The 22,500-nt window shown below is 40.9% G+C and overlaps 1 protein-coding gene and 17 non-coding genes across 18 annotated transcripts in view; all 18 read left to right on the plus strand.

The window, feature by feature from the left end:
- The first annotated feature begins 165 nt into the window (after nucleotides 1-165).
- Nucleotides 166-238, plus strand: trnak-uuu. The gene has a single exon. It is a non-coding gene; the product is annotated as a tRNA-Lys (tRNA).
- Nucleotides 239-650: 412 nt separating this feature from the next.
- trnak-uuu lies at nucleotides 651-723 on the plus strand. Its single transcript has one exon. It is a non-coding gene; the product is annotated as a tRNA-Lys (tRNA).
- Nucleotides 724-1,013: 290 nt separating this feature from the next.
- Nucleotides 1,014-1,086, plus strand: trnak-uuu. Its single transcript has one exon. It is a non-coding gene; the product is annotated as a tRNA-Lys (tRNA).
- Nucleotides 1,087-1,357: 271 nt separating this feature from the next.
- trnak-uuu lies at nucleotides 1,358-1,430 on the plus strand. Its single transcript has one exon. It is a non-coding gene; the product is annotated as a tRNA-Lys (tRNA).
- Nucleotides 1,431-1,701: 271 nt separating this feature from the next.
- On the plus strand, nucleotides 1,702-1,774 carry trnak-uuu. Its single transcript has one exon. It is a non-coding gene; the product is annotated as a tRNA-Lys (tRNA).
- A 412-nt stretch (nucleotides 1,775-2,186) lies between these two features.
- Nucleotides 2,187-2,259, plus strand: trnak-uuu. Its single transcript has one exon. It is a non-coding gene; the product is annotated as a tRNA-Lys (tRNA).
- Nucleotides 2,260-2,530: 271 nt separating this feature from the next.
- Nucleotides 2,531-2,603, plus strand: trnak-uuu. The gene has a single exon. It is a non-coding gene; the product is annotated as a tRNA-Lys (tRNA).
- Nucleotides 2,604-2,893: 290 nt separating this feature from the next.
- trnak-uuu lies at nucleotides 2,894-2,966 on the plus strand. Its single transcript has one exon. It is a non-coding gene; the product is annotated as a tRNA-Lys (tRNA).
- Nucleotides 2,967-3,256: 290 nt separating this feature from the next.
- On the plus strand, nucleotides 3,257-3,329 carry trnak-uuu. The gene has a single exon. It is a non-coding gene; the product is annotated as a tRNA-Lys (tRNA).
- Nucleotides 3,330-3,546: 217 nt separating this feature from the next.
- Nucleotides 3,547-3,619, plus strand: trnak-uuu. Its single transcript has one exon. It is a non-coding gene; the product is annotated as a tRNA-Lys (tRNA).
- Nucleotides 3,620-4,031: 412 nt separating this feature from the next.
- On the plus strand, nucleotides 4,032-4,104 carry trnak-uuu. Its single transcript has one exon. It is a non-coding gene; the product is annotated as a tRNA-Lys (tRNA).
- Nucleotides 4,105-4,394: 290 nt separating this feature from the next.
- On the plus strand, nucleotides 4,395-4,467 carry trnak-uuu. The gene has a single exon. It is a non-coding gene; the product is annotated as a tRNA-Lys (tRNA).
- A 1,219-nt stretch (nucleotides 4,468-5,686) lies between these two features.
- trnak-uuu lies at nucleotides 5,687-5,759 on the plus strand. The gene has a single exon. It is a non-coding gene; the product is annotated as a tRNA-Lys (tRNA).
- A 271-nt stretch (nucleotides 5,760-6,030) lies between these two features.
- On the plus strand, nucleotides 6,031-6,103 carry trnak-uuu. Its single transcript has one exon. It is a non-coding gene; the product is annotated as a tRNA-Lys (tRNA).
- A 290-nt stretch (nucleotides 6,104-6,393) lies between these two features.
- Nucleotides 6,394-6,466, plus strand: trnak-uuu. The gene has a single exon. It is a non-coding gene; the product is annotated as a tRNA-Lys (tRNA).
- Nucleotides 6,467-6,643: 177 nt separating this feature from the next.
- Nucleotides 6,644-6,716, plus strand: trnak-uuu. The gene has a single exon. It is a non-coding gene; the product is annotated as a tRNA-Lys (tRNA).
- Nucleotides 6,717-6,995: 279 nt separating this feature from the next.
- trnak-uuu lies at nucleotides 6,996-7,068 on the plus strand. The gene has a single exon. It is a non-coding gene; the product is annotated as a tRNA-Lys (tRNA).
- A 542-nt stretch (nucleotides 7,069-7,610) lies between these two features.
- Nucleotides 7,611-22,500, plus strand: part of LOC117552612 (inositol 1,4,5-trisphosphate receptor type 3-like) — a gene marked incomplete at its 5' end in the record, with an annotated part of 47,809 nt that continues 32,919 nt past the window's right edge. Inside the window, 12 exon segments of the mRNA XM_034226203.1 lie at nucleotides 7,611-7,755; nucleotides 7,847-7,991; nucleotides 8,575-8,783; nucleotides 9,066-9,186; nucleotides 9,516-9,570; nucleotides 10,090-10,255; nucleotides 11,292-11,450; nucleotides 14,524-14,598; nucleotides 16,767-16,886; nucleotides 17,398-17,520; nucleotides 18,223-18,423; nucleotides 20,136-20,251. Coding sequence (XP_034082094.1) covers nucleotides 7,611-7,755; nucleotides 7,847-7,991; nucleotides 8,575-8,783; nucleotides 9,066-9,186; nucleotides 9,516-9,570; nucleotides 10,090-10,255; nucleotides 11,292-11,450; nucleotides 14,524-14,598; nucleotides 16,767-16,886; nucleotides 17,398-17,520; nucleotides 18,223-18,423; nucleotides 20,136-20,251 — 1,635 coding nt within the window.

Genomic DNA, 22,500 nt, shown 5'->3' on the forward strand with positions numbered 1-22,500 from the left:
TCGCACAGGTCTTCAGGGCCCCATTTATAAGTGCCTCATCTTTAACACTCAACCACAGATCTCACGGGTTGGCATATTGCTGATCTCATTGAAAGCTATCTTGATTGTCTGATACTTAATGCAAATGTGGGTATTCAGCCTTTCACTGCTAAACTGTCTCTCAGAGCCTGGATAGCTCAGTCGGTAGAGCATCAGACTTTTAATCTGAGGGTCCAGGGTTCAAGTCCCTGTTCAGGCGTAAATCTATTGTGTGATGTGACTCAAGTCCTCTCTGATGCTAACACTTCTCTGCTAGACAAAGTCTTCGTGTTGCATTTGTGGTAGTCTGTTCCCTACCTGACTATCTAGATAAATCCAAGTCACTCGCACAGGTCTTCAAGAACCCATTTATAAGTGCCTCATCTTTGACACTCAACCACAGATCTCTGCTAGACAAAGAAAGTCTTTGTGTTGCATTCGTGGTAATCTGTTCCCTACCAGACTATCTAGATAGGTCTTCAAGGCCCCATTTATAAGTGCCTCATCATTTACACTCAACCAAAGATCTCTCAGGTTGGCATATTGCTGATCTCATTGAAAGCTATCTTGATTGTCTGATACTTAATGCAAATGTGAGTATTCAGACTTTCACTGCTAAGCTGTCTCTCAGAGCCTGGATAGCTCAGTCGGTAGAGCATCAGACTTTTAATCTGAGGGTCCAGGGTTCAAGTCCCTGTTCAGGCGTAAATCTATTGTGTGATGTGACTCAAGTCCTCTCTAAAGCTAACACTTGTCTGCTAGACAAAGTCAGCTTGTTGCATTCGTGTTTGTCTGTTCCCTACCAGACTATCTAGATAAATCCAAGTCACTCGCACAGGTCTTCAGGGCCCCATTTATAAGTGCCTCATCTTTAACACTCAACCACAGATCTCACGGGTTGGCATATTGCTGATCTCATTGAAAGCTATCTTGATTGTCTGATACTTAATGCAAATGTGGGTATTCAGCCTTTCACTGCTAAGCTGTCTCTCAGAGCCTGGATAGCTCAGTCGGTAGAGCATCAGACTTTTAATCTGAGGGTCCAGGGTTCAAGTCCCTGTTCAGGCGTAAATCTATTGTGTGATGTGACTCAAGTCCTCTCTAAAGCTAACACTTGTCTGCGAGACAAAGTCTTTGTGTTGCATTCGTGGTAGTCTGTTCCCTACCAGACTATCTAGATAGGTCTTCAAGGCCCCATTTATAAGTGCCTCATAATTTCCACTCAACCAAAGATCTCTCAGGTTGGCATATTGCTGATCTCATTGAAAGCTATCTTGATTGTCTGATACTTAATGCAAATATGGGTATTCAGCCTTTCACTGCTAAGCTGTCTCTCAGAGCCTGGATAGCTCAGTCGGTAGAGCATCAGACTTTTAATCTGAGGGTCCAGGGTTCAAGTCCCTGTTCAGGCGTAAATCTATTGTGTGATGTGACTCAAGTCCTCTCTAAAGCTAACACTTGTCTGCTAGACAAAGTCTTTGTGTTGCATTCGTGGTAGTCTGTTCCCTACCAGACTATCTAGATAGGTCTTCAAGGCCCCATTTATAAGTGCCTCATCTTTAACACTCAACCACAGATCTCACGGGTTGGCATATTGCTGATCTCATTGAAAGCTATCTTGATTGTCTGATACTTAATGCAAATGTGGGTATTCAGCCTTTCACTGCTAAACTGTCTCTCAGAGCCTGGATAGCTCAGTCGGTAGAGCATCAGACTTTTAATCTGAGGGTCCAGGGTTCAAGTCCCTGTTCAGGCTTAAATCTATTGTGTGATGTGACTCAAGTCCTCTCTGATGCTAACACTTCTCTGCTAGACAAAGTCTTCGTGTTGCATTTGTGGTAGTCTGTTCCCTACCTGACTATCTAGATAAATCCAAGTCACTCGCACAGGTCTTCAAGAACCCATTTATAAGTGCCTCATCTTTGACACTCAACCACAGATCTCTGCTAGACAAAGAAAGTCTTTGTGTTGCATTCGTGGTAATCTGTTCCCTACCAGACTATCTAGATAGGTCTTCAAGGCCCCATTTATAAGTGCCTCATAATTTCCACTCAACCAAAGATCTCTCAGGTTGGCATATTGCTGATCTCATTGAAAGCTATCTTGATTGTCTGATACTTAATGCAAATGTGGGTATTCAGCCTTTCACTGCTAAGCTGTCTCTCAGAGCCTGGATAGCTCAGTCGGTAGAGCATCAGACTTTTAATCTGAGGGTCCAGGGTTCAAGTCCCTGTTCAGGCGTAAATCTATTGTGTGATGTGACTCAAGTCCTCTCTAAAGCTAACACTTGTCTGCGAGACAAAGTCTTTGTGTTGCATTCGTGGTAGTCTGTTCCCTACCAGACTATCTAGATAGGTCTTCAAGGCCCCATTTATAAGTGCCTCATCTTTAACACTCAACCACAGATCTCACGGGTTGGCATATTGCTGATCTCATTGAAAGCTATCTTGATTGTCTGATACTTAATGCAAATATGGGTATTCAGCCTTTCACTGCTAAGCTGTCTCTCAGAGCCTGGATAGCTCAGTCGGTAGAGCATCAGACTTTTAATCTGAGGGTCCAGGGTTCAAGTCCCTGTTCAGGCGTAAATCTATTGTGTGATGTGACTCAAGTCCTCTCTAAAGCTAACACTTGTCTGCTAGACAAAGTCTTTGTGTTGCATTCGTGGTAGTCTGTTCCCTACCAGACTATCTAGATAAATCCAAGTCACTCGCACAGGTCTTCAAGGCCCCATTTATAAGTGCCTCATCTTTAACACTCAACCACAGATCTCACGGGTTGGCATATTGCTGATCTCATTGAAAGCTATCTTGATTGTCTGATACTTAATGCAAATGTGGGTATTCAGCCTTTCACTGCTAAGCTGTCTCTCAGAGCCTGGATAGCTCAGTCGGTAGAGCATCAGACTTTTAATCTGAGGGTCCAGGGTTCAAGTCCCTGTTCAGGCGTAAATCTATTGTGTGATGTGACTCAAGTCCTCTCTGAAGCTAACATTCGTCTGCTAGACAAAGTCAGCTTGTTGCATTCGTGTTTGTCTGTTCCCAACCAGACTATCTAGATAAATCCAAGTCACTCGCACAGGTCTTCAGGGCACCATTTATAAGTGCCTCATCTTTAACATTCAACCACAGATCTCACGGGTTGGCATATTGCTGATCTCATTGAAAGCAATCTTGATTGTCTGATACTTAATGCAAATGTGAGTATTCAGCCTTTCACTGCTAAGGTGTCTCTCAGAGCCTGGATAGCTCAGTCGGTAGAGCATCAGACTTTTAATCTGAGGGTCCAGGGTTCAAGTCCCTGTTCAGGCGTAAATCTATTGTGTGATGTGACTCAAGTCCTCTCTAAAGCTAAACACTTCTCTGCTAGACAAAGTCTAAAGTCTCTTTATAAGTGCCTCATCTTTAACACTCAACCACAGATCTCACGGGTTGGCATATTGCTGATCTCATTGAAAGCTATCTTGATTGTCTGATACTTAATGCAAATTTGGGTATTCAGCCTTTCACTGCTAAACTGTCTCTCAGAGCCTGGATAGCTCAGTCGGTAGAGCATCAGACTTTTAATCTGAGGGTCCAGGGTTCAAGTCCCTGTTCAGGCTTAAATCTATTGTGTGATGTGACTCAAGTCCTCTCTAAAGCTAACACTTGTCTGCTAGACAAAGTCTTCGTGTTGCATTTGTGGTAGTCTGTTCCCTACCTGACTATCTAGATAAATCCAAGTCACTCGCACAGGTCTTCAAGAACCCATTTATAAGTGCCTCATCTTTGACACTCAACCACAGATCTCTGCTAGACAAAGAAAGTCTTTGTGTTGCATTCGTGGTAATATGTTCCCTACCAGACTATCTAGATAGGTCTTCAAGGCCCCATTTATAAGTGCCTCATCATTTACACTCAACCAAAGATCTCTCAGGTTGGCATATTGCTGATCTCCTTGAAAGCTGTCTTGATTTTCAGATACTTAATCCAAATGTGGGTATGCATACTTTCACTTCTAAGCTGTCTTTCAGAGCCTGGATAGCTCAGTCGGTAGAGCATCAGACTTTTAATCTGAGGGTCCAGGGTTCAAGTCCCTGTTCAGGTGTAAATCTATTGTGTGATGTGACTCAAGTCCTCTCTAAAGCTAACACTAGTCTGCTAGACAAAGTCTTCTTGTTGCATTTGTGGTAGTCTGTTCCCTACCAGACTATCTAGATAAATCCAAGTAACTCGCATAGGTCTTCAAGGCCCCATTTATAAGTGCCTCATCATTAACACTCAACCACAGGTCTCTCGGGTTGGCATATTGCTGATCTCATTGAAAGCTATCTTGATTGTCTGATACTTAATGCAAATATGGGTATTCAGCCTTTCAATGCTAAGCTGTCTCTCAGAGCCTGGATAGCTCAGTCGGTAGAGCATCAGACTTTTAATCTGAGGGTCCAGGGTTCAAGTCCCTGTTCAGGCGTAAATCTATTGTGTGATGTGACTCAAGTCCTCTCTAAAGCTAACACTTGTCTGCGAGACAAAGTCTTTGTGTTGCATTCGTGGTAGTCTGTTCCCTACCAGACTATCTAGATAGGTCTTCAAGGCCCCATTTATAAGTGCCTCATAATTTCCACTCAACCAAAGATCTCTCAGGTTGGCATATTGCTGATCTCATTGAAAGCTATCTTGATTGTCCATCCATCCATCCATCCATCTTCTTCCGCTTATCCGTGGTCGGGTCGCGGGGGTAGCAGTTCCAGCAGAGAGCCCCAAACTTTATTTTCCCTGGCGACATCAACCAGCTCTGACTGGGGATCCCAAGGCGCTCCCAGGCCAGCGAAGAGATATAATCCCTCCACCTGGTCCTAGGTCTACCCCTTGGTCTCTTCCCAGCTGGACGTGCCTGGAACACCTCCCTAGGGAGGCGCCCAGGTGGCATCCTAACTAGGTGCCCTAACCACCTCAACTGGCTCCTTTCGACGCGAAGGAGGAGCGGCTCAACTCCGAGTCCCTCCCTGATGACCGAACTTCTCACCTTATCCCTAAGGGAGACACCAGCCACCCTGCGGAGAAAACCCATCTCGGCCGCTTGTATCCGCGATCTCGTTCTTTCGGTCATGACCCATCCTTCATGACCATAGGTGAGGGTAGGAACGAAAATGGCCCGGTAGACAGAGAGCTTTGCCTTCTGGCTCAGCTCCCTTTTCGTCACAACGGTGCGGTAAAGCGACTGCAGTACCGCTCCCGCTGCTCCGATTCTCCGGCCCATCTCACGCTCCATTGTTCCCTCACTCGAGAACAAGACCCCGAGATACTTGAACTCCTTCACTTGGGGTAAGGACTCATTCCCTACTTGAAGTGGACAGTCCATCGGTTTCCTGCTGAGAACCATGGCCTCAGATTTGGAGGTGCTGATCCTCATCCCAGCCGCTTCACACTCGGTTGCGAACCGATCCAGTGAGTGCTGAAGGTCGCAGACCGATGAAGCCATCAGAACCACATCATCTGCAAAAAGCAGTGGTGCAATCCTTAGTCCACCGAACTGCAGACCCCCTCCCCCATGACTACGCCTCGAAATCCGATCCATGTATATTACAAACAGACCACGGTAAGGTGCTGGTTCTTCAGATCTTCTTGATTGTCTGATACTTAATGCAAATATGGCTATTCAGCCTTTCACTGCTAAGCTGTCTCTCAGAGCCTGGCTAGCTCAGTCGGTAGAGCATCAGACTTTTAATCTGAGGGTCCAGGGTTCAAGTCCCTGTTCAGGCGTAAATCTATTGTGTGATGTGACTCAAGTCTTCTCTAAAGCTAACACTTGTCTGCGAGACAAAGTCTTTGTGTTGCATTCGTGGTAGTCTGTTCCCTACCAGACTATCTAGATAGGTCTTCAAGGCCCCATTTATAAGTGCCTCATAATTTCCACTCAACCAAAGATCTCTCAGATTGGCATATTGCTGATCTCATTGAAAGCTATCTTGATTGTCTGATACTTAATGCAAAAGTCAGTATTCAGCCTTTCACTGCTAAACTGTCTCTCAGTGCCTGGATAGCTCAGTCGGTAGAGCATCAGACTTTTAATCTGAGGGTCCAGGGTTCAAGTCCCTGTTCAGGCATAAATCTGTTGTGTGATGTGACTGAAGTCCTCTCTGATGCTAACACTTGTCTGCTAGACAAAGTCTTCGTGTTGCATTTGTGGTAGTCTGTTCCCTACCAGACTATCTAGATAAATCCAAGTCACTCGCACAGGTCCTCAAGGCCCCATTTATAAGTGCCTCATCTTTAACACTCAACCACAGATCTCACGGGTTGGCATATTGCTGATCTCATTGAAAGCTATCTTGATTGTCTGATACTTAATGCAAATATGGGTATTCAGCCTTTCACTACTACAGAGACTTTTAGAGCCTGGATAGCTCAGTCGGTAGAGAATCAGACTTTTAATCTGAGGGTCCAGAGTTCAAGTCCCTGTTCATGCGATAAATGTAGTAGGCGCTTTCACATCAAGTACTTTGTCGTACTTACATCCCAGTAGTTAGTTAATCGGAAATCTTTATTTCCCGGAACTAAAGAGCAGATCGCGTTTTTACCGGAATTTTCAGATACTTAATGCAAATGTAGGTAGGCATACTTTAACTGCTAAAGTGTCTTTCAGAGCCTGGATAGCTCAGTCGGTAGAGCATCAGACTTTTAATCTGAGGGTCCAGGGTTCAAGTCCCTGTTCAGGTGTAAATCTATTGTGTGATGTGACTCAAGTCCTCTCTAAAACTAACACTTGTCTGCTAGAAAAAGTATTCGTGTTGCATTTGTGGTAGTCTGTTCCCTCCCACACTATCTAGATATATCCAAGTCACTCGCTCAGGTCTTCAAGAACCAATTTATAAGTGCTACATCATTTACACTTAACCACATATCTCTATTGTTGCCACATTGCAAATCTAATTGGAAGTTTTCAGATACTTAATGCAAATATGGCTATTCACTATTTCGCTACTATGGTGTCTTAGAGCTTGGATAGCTCAGTCGGTAGAGCATCAGAATTTTAATCTGATCGTCCATGGTTCAAGTCCCTGTTCAGGCGTTACCTTTATTGTGTATATTAATTCCTCACTGAAGCAGATGCTAACAATGTTCTGCATCAGGTCCACAGTTTCCTTCTGACTTTCATGAGCTAGTCATTCGTGAAAGCCTGATTGCTTTCAGACTGACAGTGCACGTCACTTTCAGAATCCTTTAAGGCCCCATGTTTTGAGGATTGAAGTGACTAATTTGAGTGCAATCCATTTAGTTGTCCCAAGGCTACGTGCACATATGGTTCAATTCCTCTCCAGTCCACAAGGTGGTGGTAATGCTTGTCAAACTACTTGGTAACTGCAGAAAATTCTACAATAAGAATACTTCCTCTAATCTTTTGTTGACAAATGTTTTCCTCATCAGTATAATGTGTGTCTCTCCTGGCAGAAGTGTATTTGTTAATCCTATAACAGTCAGAAACATCATGAAGTTTATATATAATAAAATATTTGCTGTGCTTCAGATTTCTGTGGCTAAGACTCAGTGTAGATAGAACAGATTGTTTGCTGAGAGCATATAATAATTTGTTTTGATGTTTGTTCCCCACAGTTATGACTCTAACATGGAGGACAGCAGAGACAACAAGAAGAACCGTTTCTCCAACACAATGGCCTTCATGGAGGAATATCTGAACAACGTCCTGAACGATGAGCTGCCCTTTCACAACGAGGAGAAAAACAAACTCACATACGAGGTCAGCCCTCGCTCTTTTACTTCTTTTTTAATCCATCAGTCTTGCACTTTTTGTCTCTGATCACTCCCTCTTCTTTTTGGTCTTTCTCCAGGTGGTGAGTTTGGCCAGACATTTGATCTACTTTGGTTTCTACAGTTTCTTTGAGCTGCTCAGACTCACCAGAACTCTGCTCGGCATCATCGACTGTAGACCCAACCCTGGATATGCTGGGGTCTTATTCCATGATGATGGATCAGGTACTTAATGCTCTGATAACTGTTAACCTTTATCTTTTTTTTACATTAAGTTAATCTTCATTTGTCTCACCTTACCTGCCTGTTCTTTGTTACATTTACAAAAACATATTCAATACACATTTCCAGACATTAAAAGCTGAACATTTTGTTGAAAAAATGCATTGACTTAATTCTAAGGATCTCAAGGGTCTTCTTCATTTGCTGTATGTGTTTTTTTCTAAAGGATGCTATTTAGAAGTTTTAAAGTCAACCAAGTAGTTTTGCTTTAATATTCTTTCAGACATTTTTGTCACTCATCATTTCGTCTCCTGACTGGTTTTGACTTTGAGAGTCTTTAAGAGTTACTGTTTTGTGTCAGCTAACCGTTTAGTCACTGCTACTGTTACTTGCAGTCGCTAACACATTTAAATAGAGGTTAATTTCCTTCACACCTAGATAACGCCCTGGCCTATCACTGCTTAAAGGGAGCAGTGATTGATGCATTTTCCACTTCAAAAGTCTCCTGTCTTTGCCCCTTTGGATTTATTCCAACAAACGGTAATAATGCAGACCATTGCTTTCTGTTCTTCCCTCCCGTCTGAAGGGAAAAACGTCAAGCGCTCCATACATGGGATGGGTCAGATTATGTCCACCATGGTCCTGAACAGGAAGCAGTCCATATTCGGAGGTGCAGGAGCCAGAGGGGCGGGGGCGGGAAATGCGCTTGAAGGACAGAGAGGCAGTAAAGATAGTATTGAAAATATGGACCTGACTGTGATGGACACCAAGCTGAAGATACTGGAGATATTACAGGTAACTTATATTACATATTAATTATATTAAATACACACTCAATGCCCACCTTGTTAGGTACACCTGTACAATATACCTTGTTAAAATGTTTTCTCTTGCTTATTAACGTCTCCACTGTTGATAATATAAGCAAGTTTGCAGTTTTCAAATGTTTCACTTTATAATCAGGATTGGTGCCTAAGTGTTAATGTTGTAGTTTCTCGTGTTTTTTCTTTCAAATTGTATATGTCCAAACTAGGAACAGCTGCTCTAACCCATAACATTTTTTTTGCTCTTCATCAGTTCATCCTGAACGTTCGTCTGGACTACCGCATCTCCTTCTTGCTGTCAGTGTTTAAGAAAGAGTTTGTGGATGTTTATCCCATGGCTGATGCCGACGCCACTACCAATTTGGAGCACGCAGGTACACACAGAAAGCCAATGGAAACACACTCTTTCAGTTTGTTTTGGACTGAAACCCTTGATAAATATCCAAATGTGCTTCCTGATTTTTTTTACTGTAAAGGGAATCTGCCTATGTAAGTGAATGTTGCATATTCAGTCCTATTGTGTGTTTAGCAATTAAATATTAAATATCAATGATTTAATATTTGATTGCTCTTTGTACTGCACTTTTAGTGTACAGTTTTACTATTATGCTGCTGTGTTTATTATATGTTTGTAACTCTGGCACAACAACTTCCTTCGGGATAAATAAAGTCTCATCTCTTATCTTATCTTGTCCCTCCTCAGCCACCATCAACCTGCAGCACATTGGAGAGCAGGCTGAGGCTATGTTTGGAGTCGGGTATGTCATATATGTAGACACTTTCATTCATAAAAACCTTGATCAATATTGAACAATTATGGCTTTTTTTCAGACATTAAAAGAAGCACATAGATATAAAGTGATTTTATATATGGTGTGTGTGTGTGGCCTAGCATTACTATACTTGTGGGGACCTAAATCTGTTTACACAGTCACGTATGGGGACTCGCCTCCCTTATGGGGACACAATGGAGGTCCCCATGAGGGGAATAATTAATTTTAGGGTGAAGACTTGGTTAGGTTTAGGATTAGGGTTAGGGTAAGGGTTAGGGTTAGGAGTGTGTTGGTTATGGTTAGGATAAGTCTCCAGGAAATGCATGTAAGTCAATGTAATGTCCCCTGAAGTGATGTATACATGGTATGTGTGTGTGTGTGTGTGTGTGTGTGTGTGTGTGTGTGTGTGTGTGTGTGTGTGTGTGTGTGTGTGTGTGTGTGTGTGTGTGTGTGTGTGTGTGTGTGTGTGTGTGTGTGTGTGTGTGTGTGTGTGTGTGTGGACAGGAAAGGGAACAGTATTTTGGAGGTGGATGATGAAGGCGGTCGGATGTTCCTGAGGGTTCTGATCCACCTCACCATGCACGACTATCCTCCTTTAGTCTCTGGAGCCCTGCAGCTGCTCTTCAGACACTTCAGCCAGAGACAGGAGGTGCTGCACACCTTCAAACAGGTACACACACACACACACACACACACACACACACACACACACACACACACACACACACACACACAGTATTAAAAGCTCACACTGACTTATATACATATTTGGATTGTTAAATATGTTTGTTTGTGTGCAGATGTGAGTGCAGGTTAAAGTATTGTAAAAACAGTGCAGGTTATAATACTGTATACAAATACCAAGTGAAGTAAAAAAGTAGAATAATAGCAGTAAGCATCGTACAGTATTCTTACTCATTTAAATTAAGTATACTTTCAAATATAAGCCTATGTCCTTTAATCAATTACAAAGTTTTGATGTCTTCCAAAAATGACAGAAGAGTTTAGTTTAGTAGTTTTATTAAAGCAATAACAGTTAAGCTAATGTAAGGTACAGTAACAACCATCACCACCCTTAAACAACCTCAGATGAATGTGTGATTGAATCGTTTCCTTGAACTACCTCTTACATAACTCTTCCAAAATATAATGTTATTATTTAATGTTTTGTTGATGTAGTGAAGCACTGTCTGAAGGCCTCTTAACTTTGCAAGAATGATCCATATCCCAAATCCAAATAGTTATTTGGTGTTGGATGTCCTTTTACTGACCAATTTACGGGCCATATGACTACAACTAGTCTAGGGTTGGATTACAACGGCCATTTAGTCACCTCTTTGCATTGGCTTTTAATACTAGTTGAGCATAACATTTTGATATTTGTATGTGTTTTTATATGTCTCTAGTTATTGTGCTTGTTATCTTGTTTTTAATTATTGTTTTATTATTTTACTCCTATTGTGTTATTTTATATGTGTTCCCTGTACAGCACTTCGGTCAACTGAGGTAGTTTTAAATGTACTATATAAATAAATAAAGATTGAGATTGATTGAGAACGATTTAATCTAGACCGATTATTAAATCCACTTTACAAATCTGAATCATGTTGAATCTGTGGAAGTGGAATAATTGCACAGATAGACAGATTGACCGACTCACTGTTAGCTGGACACTCATGTTAATCCTTGTTTTTGCTCCTCCACAGGTCCAGTTGTTGATCACGTCGCAGGATGTAGAAAACTACAAGCTGATCAAGGCGGATCTGGATCGACTCCGAACGCTGGTGGAGAAATCTGAACTGTGGGTGGAGAAGAAGAGCTCAGGTGGAGGCGACGGGAAGAAAGACAAGAAGGAGAAAGGGGAGGTGGGGAGAAAAAACATCATTATTTACACCTTTATTTTCACTAAAGGCATTAGTATTTATAAAATAAAAGAACAGATTGTCTGGAGTTCAAGGAGCAAAGAGGTGGTGGAGAGTGCAGTATCATCAGCATACAGCACTATGTTGAGAGAGTTTCTACAAGGATTTAAGGCCAATTTTATTTCAAAATGTCTAAGTTTAACACTCCTTCACAACTAATGGGTGAGATCTTCATGTCTAGATGGCTGAGTGTCAATAACTACTATACAACTAACACTGTACAACCACTAACTCAAAAGCACTACTTTAAGAAGGACCAAAGTAACAAGAACCATTTTCTTGGTTGAAGATTAACACTAACAACAACAAATATATATTTATTTTCAACCTTTGCATCCTGTACTTACCGTTGGTGTGGGGCTTGCTGATGTCTCAGACGCTGCAACGATATGGTCCTGGGCTCAGATCTGGCTGTGGGCTTTTGTTGCATGTCACAACTCCATGTCTCTCTTTATTGTTTGGTTCTACTGTGAAATGTAGGCAAAATGCTCCAAACCTGTTCTAATACTACCATTTCATCATTGTCTACTATTCTATACTGCATAACAAGCCATTCATATCTAACAACAAGTAATAAGCTACTTGGGTTGTGGATAAACGCTAGCATGATTGTGTCACTGAATTGTCGTTTCATTTATTTTTTGTCATTCAGGTAAACATGATATTATGTTATTTCTGTATGTAGTCGGTCACGTATCCGTCCTGCTAAGCTAATTTTTACTCAATGCCTTATTGTATCAATGTTTAGTAAAGCAGTTTAACTAAGACATGTTATATCTTTACGCTGATTTGTTAGAACCTGCACAGCCGCAGACGTTTTATCCACACTTTTTACCAGGTTTTGGTCGTTTTTCGTTGAGACTTTTCATAGATTTAGCTAGGTAGCTACTTAGAAAAGTGACATCCCCAATTTCCTAAGAAAACTCCTTAAAGGTGGGCAGACCCGGCGCCAGAACAAATCTAAAGGGAGGGCAGATGATTTTCATGGGAGGGCACACAAAACCGTCACGTGCTGCGGGCCTGCGGCACAATATATATCAAACAGCAAGGCCAACAGCATTGCGTAAAGACGCACACTTATCGCAAACATACACAAATAAAGGGCAACATAGCAACCACTTTGAAACATTGTGTGCGTGGCAGCACAGACACTGGTAAATCACGAGCAAGGCACACTGGTTACGGATGGCAGCTTCCTCTTCGCTGCACTCGGAGAGAAATAGTAGAGACGGAGACGATGAACTGTTTAGCCCGCCTTGGGCATGGTTTATGTTCCTATGCACTGCACTCGGACATGCTGTGGAGTGAATCGAGTCACCTCTGAGAGGGAGTTGGTTGACAGCTAAAAAAGCTATAATATCAACGACAGCTGACACGTAATAACGGCTCCGTGCCAGCTGATCTGCACCAAAGTTCTAATTTCCTTATTTGTTTCCTCGCGTATCTGTCTCTCTCCACACACTCTCACATGAAATGTGTTCTTTTGATGCGGCATGTCTTAGCAGTCCTTTATCAGTCTGTAATGCGTGTTTCCAGTCGCAAAAACCTTTGACAGTAAAAGCCGCATCAGATGAAGACGTATTGACTTTAAACTGTCTACAGGGGAAGCAAAAGGCTGCGTCTGCTTTTAACAAATCTTCAAGCCGTGGTCTGTTGTTGTACCGTGCAGCGGGAAAAGTGTGCTTCTTTCCTGAAAACAATCTCCCTGGATAACGATCCAGTTTCACCTGGTTGGGTTTATTAACCCCAAGATCATCGCTAACTCAGCCGCGGGGTTTGTCGAGGTCAAGCTTGTGACATTAAGGCGTGCTGCTGCAACGGCAGGTGCAGGGTCGCCAGCAGCACCATCGGCTGCAGTTCTTTCATCGCTATTTCGTTTTAATAAATCCTTAGACCTTTTAAGCCCATTTTTGATGTCCATTTTGTAATTCAAACAGAAATGGGAGTCTACAGAATGCACAATAAACAAATCCAGAATAGGCGGCAGAGTGTGACGCTAAATGGGGACGAATCACAAATCACAACAGACACATGCATTTATTTGACGTAGCCTGCGATTTTTAGTTTTTGTTCTGACATCACATACATCGTAGCATAAAAGTTCACAGTTTATAATTAAAAAAATAAAATTATATATTTTTTAATTTTTATAAATAATAAAAAACGTGTTTATTGGGGGAGGGCAGGAATGCCCTGGCCCTCCCACGGCGCCGGGTATGAAGGTGGGGTATGCAATTTATTTCAGAAACACTTTTTGTTATATTCCATGGAATGCTCTTAACATCCCGATAGCAATTAAATGCTTTGACAATAAATACATAAAAAATCATCTGTGGAAGCCGTGGCGCTGTAAAAAGCACGACCAATCTTCTGAGCCGGCCCGGCTAAAGTAACTGGATGGCCTACCTGCCTGTCAGCCTTCCACCTGTGCACAAACTTACCTCGTGCCCTCATTGGTCATGTGCGCGTTCGTGTGTGTTGGAGGAGGGGCTCTGTAAGGAAGTGGCAGATTTGTTCCGGCTGTGTATTTTGAAATTCTAGCTCACTCGAGCTGGTTTCTCCAAAATTACCTACCCCACCTTTAAGGTTGATTGTTATTCAAGACCTTTTCAAATTACTGAATAAATTGGAAATTGGAAATAATGCTGAAAATGAAGATACAAATGATAGAAAAACTTTAACTTTTTAACGTTCTGCTACCAGCTAAATACATATCAGGAGGAGGTTGTTTTAGTACCTAGGAAATTATTAAAGATACTTAATATAAGATAGATTCCCCAACATTATAGGTTATTTTGAAACTCGGATCTTGTTTTGATTTAAATGAGGATCCATGGGTGTCCGCATAATATCAACCTTTTCGTCTCCATATCTGCGAAGCTCCTCATGAACATAAATACAAATTCCCAAATGCGTTCACAATCGTAACACATATACTGTTTTTATCATTTAAGTATGTATACTGTAGTAATATACCCAGAGAGAACTGCATATAGTGTCCGTTTGCACCCTGCAGGGGGCATCAGAGGACGCTCCCCCCAAGAAAGAGAAGCTGGAGAAGGGCAACGAGAACTACCAGAAAGTCAAAGAGGTGAGTAGACATGTGTTCCTTCAGGAGGTCGTCTTTTATTTGTTGGTCTTCGTTGTGGTGTTTCTGCTTCCAACAGATCACCTGTCAATCATCACTGTGGGCTTGGCTGTGATGTCTGTATTTGTGGATGAAGAGTTTTACGTGGTGCTCCGCCTCAGTCTCTTCAGAAATGGTGTCTTTTTCACTGCTGAATTTATTACGTTGTATTATTATTTCCCCCTCATAGTCAGTCTGGATTACAGCTGCTGCAAACGTCTCAAATGTGAATAAAGAATCCATTTAATCCATCCATTAAATCCCTCCTTACAATACGCAGTATGTACATTGAAAGACTTGTATGTGTGTCTAATCATTCCTCCTGATAGGAAACTACACTGCAACAACACTCACAAGCTTTGCCAACAAATCACACAAACTGTCCACCTTGTGATTACATTTTACTATGCCTGAAAATATTGAAAAAGGCCCAAAAAAATCACCTATTAGGCCTCAGAATCAGAAGCAAACGTTACAATATTCTGACGATTGTAGCCCAATGCCATTGTGATCATACATGTCTGATGTTTCTACATGATTATATCTTTTAAGCTTTAAAGTCTGCTTTAATTTTTCAGTACCCAGCCGGAAATGCAGACCTTTAACCAGGGACGTGCACAGACATTTGGAGGGGCTATTGCTCTAAACTGGAAAAAGGGCCTCCCCCCGACTATCAACTAAATTGAACAGTAACAAAATAAGTTAAGGCGATACTTGCATTCGGTGACTTGATTTTAAAAATGAAAACCAGGGCCATTTTTTGTTTTGCGGTCCATATCTCATTAAAATATCTATTGTTAGTAACTATTAAAGACAACATGGGGACAATTCTGTTCTAATGTAGTTTGACCATTGTAAATGCTGTGCAGTCCAGACATACTGATAAAATAGGGCCTCTAACTAATTACCTTAAATAAACTCACTAATTAATGAAACCAGTTCAATACGCATTATCCTTATTCTTATCATTCTTTATGAGCGCAGTAACGGTAAGGTATCTAATTACTTATTTATTTAGTATTCCATAACTTAATAACGGAGATGGTCAAACTAAAGTGGTATAGACATGGCAGAAATCCTACAATGAAGCGGGACATTGAACTGTTCACCCATGAGAGGACGATCAAGAAAAGAGAGCGAGCGGCCCCGTTGAGGGAGTTTACAGATGAAAAGACACAGAAAGACAGAAGGACAATAACAACAAGTAGGCTATATTTAGGTGTTTTTTTGTAAATAACCGACAATATCAAGAGGAAGTAAAGTCCCCTGGTTTGTCCCTTATACCCTAACTGCCATGAGACAACTCAAAATCAAGTTTCCAAAATCCGACACTGAGGTGGTCTTAACGCACCGGCAGATGACAGCGCTGACAAAGTGTGTTTCCCGCAGCGAGCCGCTGCAATACTAATTGTGGGCTCATCATGTTGATTCGGCCACAACAGAAAAACAAACTCTCGCTCTCTCCAGAGGGGCAGGTCAGCCACAAAGGCCAAACGGGCCGTTGCCCGGGCAACATTAGCCCGTACCTGTGCACGTCCCTGCCTTTAACCAAAATATAATATGTTATTGTTTTCTTTTTAGTTCTTACTTGTTGTATAATGAGAAGGCATGTTATTTTGACATCATTTTAAGTTGTTGCTGAACTAACCACAGCACAATAAAACTGTATAAAATTGAAATACATTTGAAGTTTTGGAAATGTAACCTTATTTTTTAAGTTGGGTAAGAAAACTGAACAATAAAATGTGTTAATGTTTTGATGTATACGTTTATATTAGTATATGTTCTCTATATCTGCCATAATGACCCATTCCTTTACAGTGTTAATGATTTAGGCAATTGTAAATGTTCAAGTAAAAAACAAAGCCATATGTTTTTTCTTTTTTTACATATTTGCTTTGACTTGATTGTAAAGTAGTCTAGCATGTCATATTCATCTATTTCCACCTCAACCCATAACATATTTAGATACCCTTGTAATGTCATTATTATTTATTTATATCTTAACTTTGAAATGAAAAGTTATGTTTATTAAAACCGTTTAACCAGTTTTAATAATCTGACTGAGAAAACATATTATAATGTAGCTCCTATATTTGTCTCTTGTAATGGTGCTCCCTCTCTCTCTGTAGATCCTGGAGAGGTTGAATAAGATGTGCAGCACAGGAGTCTGGAAGAAGCAGCAGAGGCTCCTGAAGAACATGGGCGCTCATAAAGTCATGCTGGACCTCCTGCAGGTGTCCTACGACCAGGTGGGACTGGACCGCCAAAATAAAAGTACCTCAACAGAATCACTGAGTCAGGACTGGTCTTATTAAAACAAATCCTTATGATTAAAGGTTCTAGACATATCATTTAAAACCTAAAAGTTAATTACAGCATTGGTCTAGAAATGTTACTTCTGATCAAATGTTATTGTGTTTCGACATTGCATAAACAGTGTTTGTCATTTAGAGCTGGAAAATATATGCATACAAATCAGACAGTGGACTGTACTGATTGTATGTACAAACATTCACTGCCAGTGAGCCTCATTATGTATTATTATTATTTATCAGGAACATTGTTAGATGAATATATATGTGTGTAATACATGCAGCAAATACCTATACTCATACAAATCTACTGTATACATACACACATACCTACCTAGAAATGTTACTTAGCCACACATTGGGACTTTGGCTTAAGTAAAGAGCATTTCAACAAGATTAAAGTCCTCTCACCGTCAACCTTCTCTCTTCTTTGTCTTTCTGTCTGCAGAGTGATTTGAAGATGCTGGAGATCATCAGGTACACTCACCTGTTCCTGCAGAAGTTCTGCACGGGGAACCAGGAGAACCAGGCTCTGCTGCACAAGAACCTCAACCTGTTCCTCAACCCGGGGGTACGCTGCTCATAACTCACCAGGTTCAGAGGAATAGGAAAATAAATCAAATACAGTTTGGATGATTGTTTGCTACTGTAGTTTAAGATGTTCAACAAAAAGCAGTGGTTCCAGTTTATCAAATGTGATGTTCTTTTTGTATAACTTGACTTAAAATTAACTGTGTTGTTGATTAGATTTGAGAGAAAAAGCAACTTGGGGATGTCACCTTCCATTGTTTCTGACATTTTACATAAAACAAAGACAAATAATGGAGATCATTGCAAAGACATGCCAATATTTGCTGGTTAAAACTACAAAAAAATACATAATCATGTCCACATTGGTCAGAGCTATTTGACATGTCACAAACGAAATGAGTAAATCCTATGATTGAACAGAAGTGACACCTTTTGTCGAGGAATGTGAGAATCTGGTTAGGGATACAGTCAAATATCTGGAGCAAACTCCCAGAAACCTGCAGGTCCGCTGCAACTCTGACTACTTTTACATCCAGGCTGAAGACTTTCTTTTTGCCGCTGCTTTTAATTGAACTATTCACATCTCACTCTGCACTGTAACTTGTATTCATGGACCTGTGTTATTCATGTTTTATTATCTTTGCTTTTTAATGTTTCTAATGTGTTTTATGCTCTTTTGTAAAGCACCTTGAATTGCCTTGTGTTGAAAAGTGCTGTATAAATAAACTTGCCTTGCCTTCAGCTGATGGAGGCGGAGACGGTGCAGCACATCTTCAGCAACAACTACCAGCTGTGCAGCGAGATCTCAGAGAGCGTCCTGCAGCACTTCATCCACTGCCTAGCAACGCACGGTCGCCACGTGCAGTACCTCAACTTCCTGCACACCATCATCAAGGCCGAGGGCAAGTACGTGAAGAAGTGCCAGGACATGATCATGACCGAGGTGAGGACAGACACAGAAACACTGCTACATCAAATCAAATCAAACTTTATTTGTATAGCCCAATATCACAAAACATGTTGGTCTCAGAGGGCTTTGCAGTGGCTACGAATCCAGTTCAACGGACCCTGGATATGGTTGAGTTATCTGGCTAAACTAACCCTAACTAACGAGATCTCGCTAAGCGATCCTACGACGCTGGTTATCAACTCGTTAACTCAAGCCAGGGTTTCTCTGTCTGGCTATTAGCGCGTTCACATGAAAGGGGCGGGGTTAGCAACATTTGACCAATCACAAACATGGAAAAGCGTACTGACAGCGCAGCGTCATACTTCATGAATGAAAAGTAAACTATCACATTAGACAAATATGAAGAAGTTACACTTTAAACATCCATGCCTTAAACAGATAAACCAGGATCAAAGCCACATAGTTGCACCTGCAAGATGAATACAGAACAGCTTTAAAAAAAACTGCCGAGTGTTTGAATGGTATATTAACAGGTATGATATGCACTGCCCCATCTAAGACACGAGTGGATCTGACTTGAATTGCATTTGAGTTTTTCTTCAACTTAATGTGTTGCTGAAAATAATACTTCGGCATACAGTATGTGCAAACCTGCTCCGGAGCAGGTTAGGCGTTCAGCACAAGTTACCATGGAGATCTAGCCCGCTAAAAAGAGAACCAGCGTCGTAGGACCGGAAACCCAGAGTTTTCCCTGAAGTTACCTCGCTAACCGAAAATCCTGCTTCGTAGTACAGGCCACAGATTAAAAACAAACAACAACATTTTATATGATGGAGACTGTCCACTTTTCTTTTCTTTTTTACGCTGCTATGGACAGTCTTGCACTAATGTACATTCTCAAAGATATTGACTGTTATTTTGTATATATTGATTGTTGTGCTTTTATTTATGTCTTAATATATGCATATGTATACATCTGTCTTTTGATTGTATATAGGATATACATATTTGCATAAATATTTGTTTTTGTATTCGGGATTGTGGGAAATATTTCGATCTCTCTGTCTGTACACACAAACTGGAAGATTGACAATAAAGTTCACTTTGATGGAGTTACAGCAAAATGAGAAAACAAGATAGTGTGTGGAATACAAATAGAAAATAAAATAAGATACAACAAAAGACAATAAAAATACATAAAACATTCAAATTCATTACCATCAAAATACAATTAAATAAATACCATAAAATGCCAGCTCTAACTGAAGGCTTTGTTAAATAATGTAGCTCTTCAACGCACTCTTTAAGGTTGGGACACTTGGAAATTATAGAAGTGTTTCCTGTTATGTATTTGTTTGTTTATTTATCTGTTTATGTATTTGTTGTTTTATGTTTTTGTTTTGTTTGTTTGTTTTTCAATAACAAATGCATTTTTTTAAGTGTTTTTAACAATATATATATGTTAATAATTTAGTTTTTGGGAGAAGGGGTTGGATTAAATAAGTGTAAACTTCTTCCCACCCCTTTTCGGATGTGTAATTAAGTAGAATATTTGTTTATATATAATTCATAATCAGTAATATTTTTGTTTATCAATTTGACACTGCTTAAGTTTCTATAGTATTATAATGATCATGTTTCATTTCATCATTATTATTATTATTTTTTTGTATTATTGTTTTACACATTCGAAATAAATAAGATAAAATCAAATATAATAAAATGTAACGCTGATCTCTCTGCAGCTCACTAACTCCGGGGAGGACGTGGTGGTCTTCTACAACGATAAAGCCTCGTTCAACGTGATGCTGGACCTGATGGCCGAGAGCCGGGAGGGGGTCGGGGAGAGCAGCCCACTCAGGTAAACACGGGGAATATCAAGTGGCAGGCAGGCAGGCAAGGCACATTACAAGTTCTTATAAATACATTGAAATCATTCAGACACAATAATAATAACACAAAATAATGCAAATAAATCACTAATACTATTTTATAGAAAGACACTTTGAATTTGCAGGTTGAAATTCATAAAAAAATAAATACACAACATGAAACACAATTGTATTTCACACATAATATTGTTTACCCATTCCTGCAATAGCAACACATTAAATTGTCTCTAAGAGCAGTCATTAAAGAGCCAAGATAACAGAAATAAAATAGAATAAGACACAAGAATAGAAGTTACAGTGTGTAAAATATTAATAATTAGTGCTTAATATTATAAGTATTGATAGATAGATAGATGGATAGATAGATAGATAGATAGATAGATAGATAGATAGATGGATAGATAGATAGATAGATAGATAGATAGATAGATAGATAGATGCTCGCAGCTCGATGATAGATGATCGCTCGCTGGCTCGCTCGATCGATCGCTCGCTGCTGCTCGCTGGCTCGCTGAATAGAGAGATAGATAGATATATAGATAGATAGATGAATAGAGAGATGGATAGATAGATAGATAGATAGATAGATGAATAGAGAGATAGATAGATATATAGATAGATAGATGAATAGAGAGATGGATAGATAGATAGATAGATAGATGAATAGAGAGATAGATAGATATATAGATAGATAGATGAATAGAGAGATGGATAGATAGATAGATAGATAGATAGATGGATGGATGGATGGATAGATAGATGAATAGATAGATGGATAGATAGATAGATGAATAGATAGATGGATAGATGGATGGATAGATGGATAGATAGATAGATAGATAGATGGATAGATAGATGGATAGATAGATGGATAGATAGATGGATGGATAGATAGAGAGATAGATAGATGGATAGATAGATAGATGAATAGATGGATAGATAGATAGATAGATAGGATAGATAGATGGATAGATAGATGGATAGATGGATAGATGGATGGATAGATGGATAGATAGATGGATAGATAGATGGATAGATAGATAGTGGATAGATAGATGGATAGATAGATGGATAGATAGATGGATAGATAGATGGATAGATGGATAGATAGATGGATAGATAGATGGATAGATTACATTACATTACATTACATTGCATTTAGCTGACGCTTTTGTCCAAAGCGACTTACAATAAGTACATTCGACCAGGAAGACACAACCTTGAAGAAAACAGAATCATATAAGTATATCAGGTTTCATAGAGCCAAACATTTCAAGTGCTACTCAACTGGCTTTAGGTAATCCAGTCCTTTATTGGTATAAAAGTGCTTCGTTAATCGTTCTAACGCTCGAAGTGGAGTCGAAAGAGATGAGTTTTCAGTTTGCGCCGGAAGATGTGCAAGCTATCTGCCGTCCTGATGTCAATGGGGAGCTCATTCCACCATCTTGGAGCCAGGATAGCAAACCCACGTGTTTTCGCCGATGGGAACTTGGGTCCCCCTCGCAGCGAGGGCGCAACGAGTCGTTTGGCTGATGCAGAGCGTAGTGCACGCGCTGGGGTGTACGGTTTAACCATGTCCTGGATGTAGGAAGGGCCAGATCCATTCGCAGCACGGTAAGCAAGTACCAGTGTCTTGAAGTGGATTCTAGCAGTTACCGGAAGCCAGTGAAGGGAGCGGAGGAGCGGAGTGGTGTGGGAGAATTTAGGAAGGTTGAAAACCAGACGAGCCGCTGCATTCTGGATGAGCTGCAGAGGTCGGATGGCACATGCAGGTAGACCAGCCAGGAGGGAGTTGCAGTAGTCTAGGCGTGAGATGACGAGAGCCTGGACCAGAACCTGAGTCGCTTTCTGAGTCAGCTGGGGACGTATCTTCCTGATGTTGTAAAGCGTGTATCTGCAGCAGCGGGTTGTAGCAGCGATGTTTGCAGTGAAGGACAGGTTGTTATCTAGGGTCACACCCAGATTCCTTGCAGTCTGAGTCGGGGAAACAACTGAGGTGCCGATGTTGATTGTCAGGTCAAGAGTTGGACAATCTTTTCCCGGGAGGAAGAGCAGCTCAGTCTTGTCAAGGTTGAGCTTGAGGTGGTGAGCAGACATCCACTGAGAGATGTCAGCTAGACAAGCAGAGATGCGTGCGACGACCTGGGTCTCTGAGCGGGGAAAGGACAGAATTAATTGGGTGTCGTCAGCGTAGCAGTGGTAAGAAAAACCATGCGGG

Source organism: Gymnodraco acuticeps, unplaced genomic scaffold (genome assembly GCF_902827175.1).
Source record: "Gymnodraco acuticeps unplaced genomic scaffold, fGymAcu1.1, whole genome shotgun sequence".
NCBI classification, from domain to species: domain Eukaryota; kingdom Metazoa; phylum Chordata; class Actinopteri; order Perciformes; family Bathydraconidae; genus Gymnodraco; species Gymnodraco acuticeps.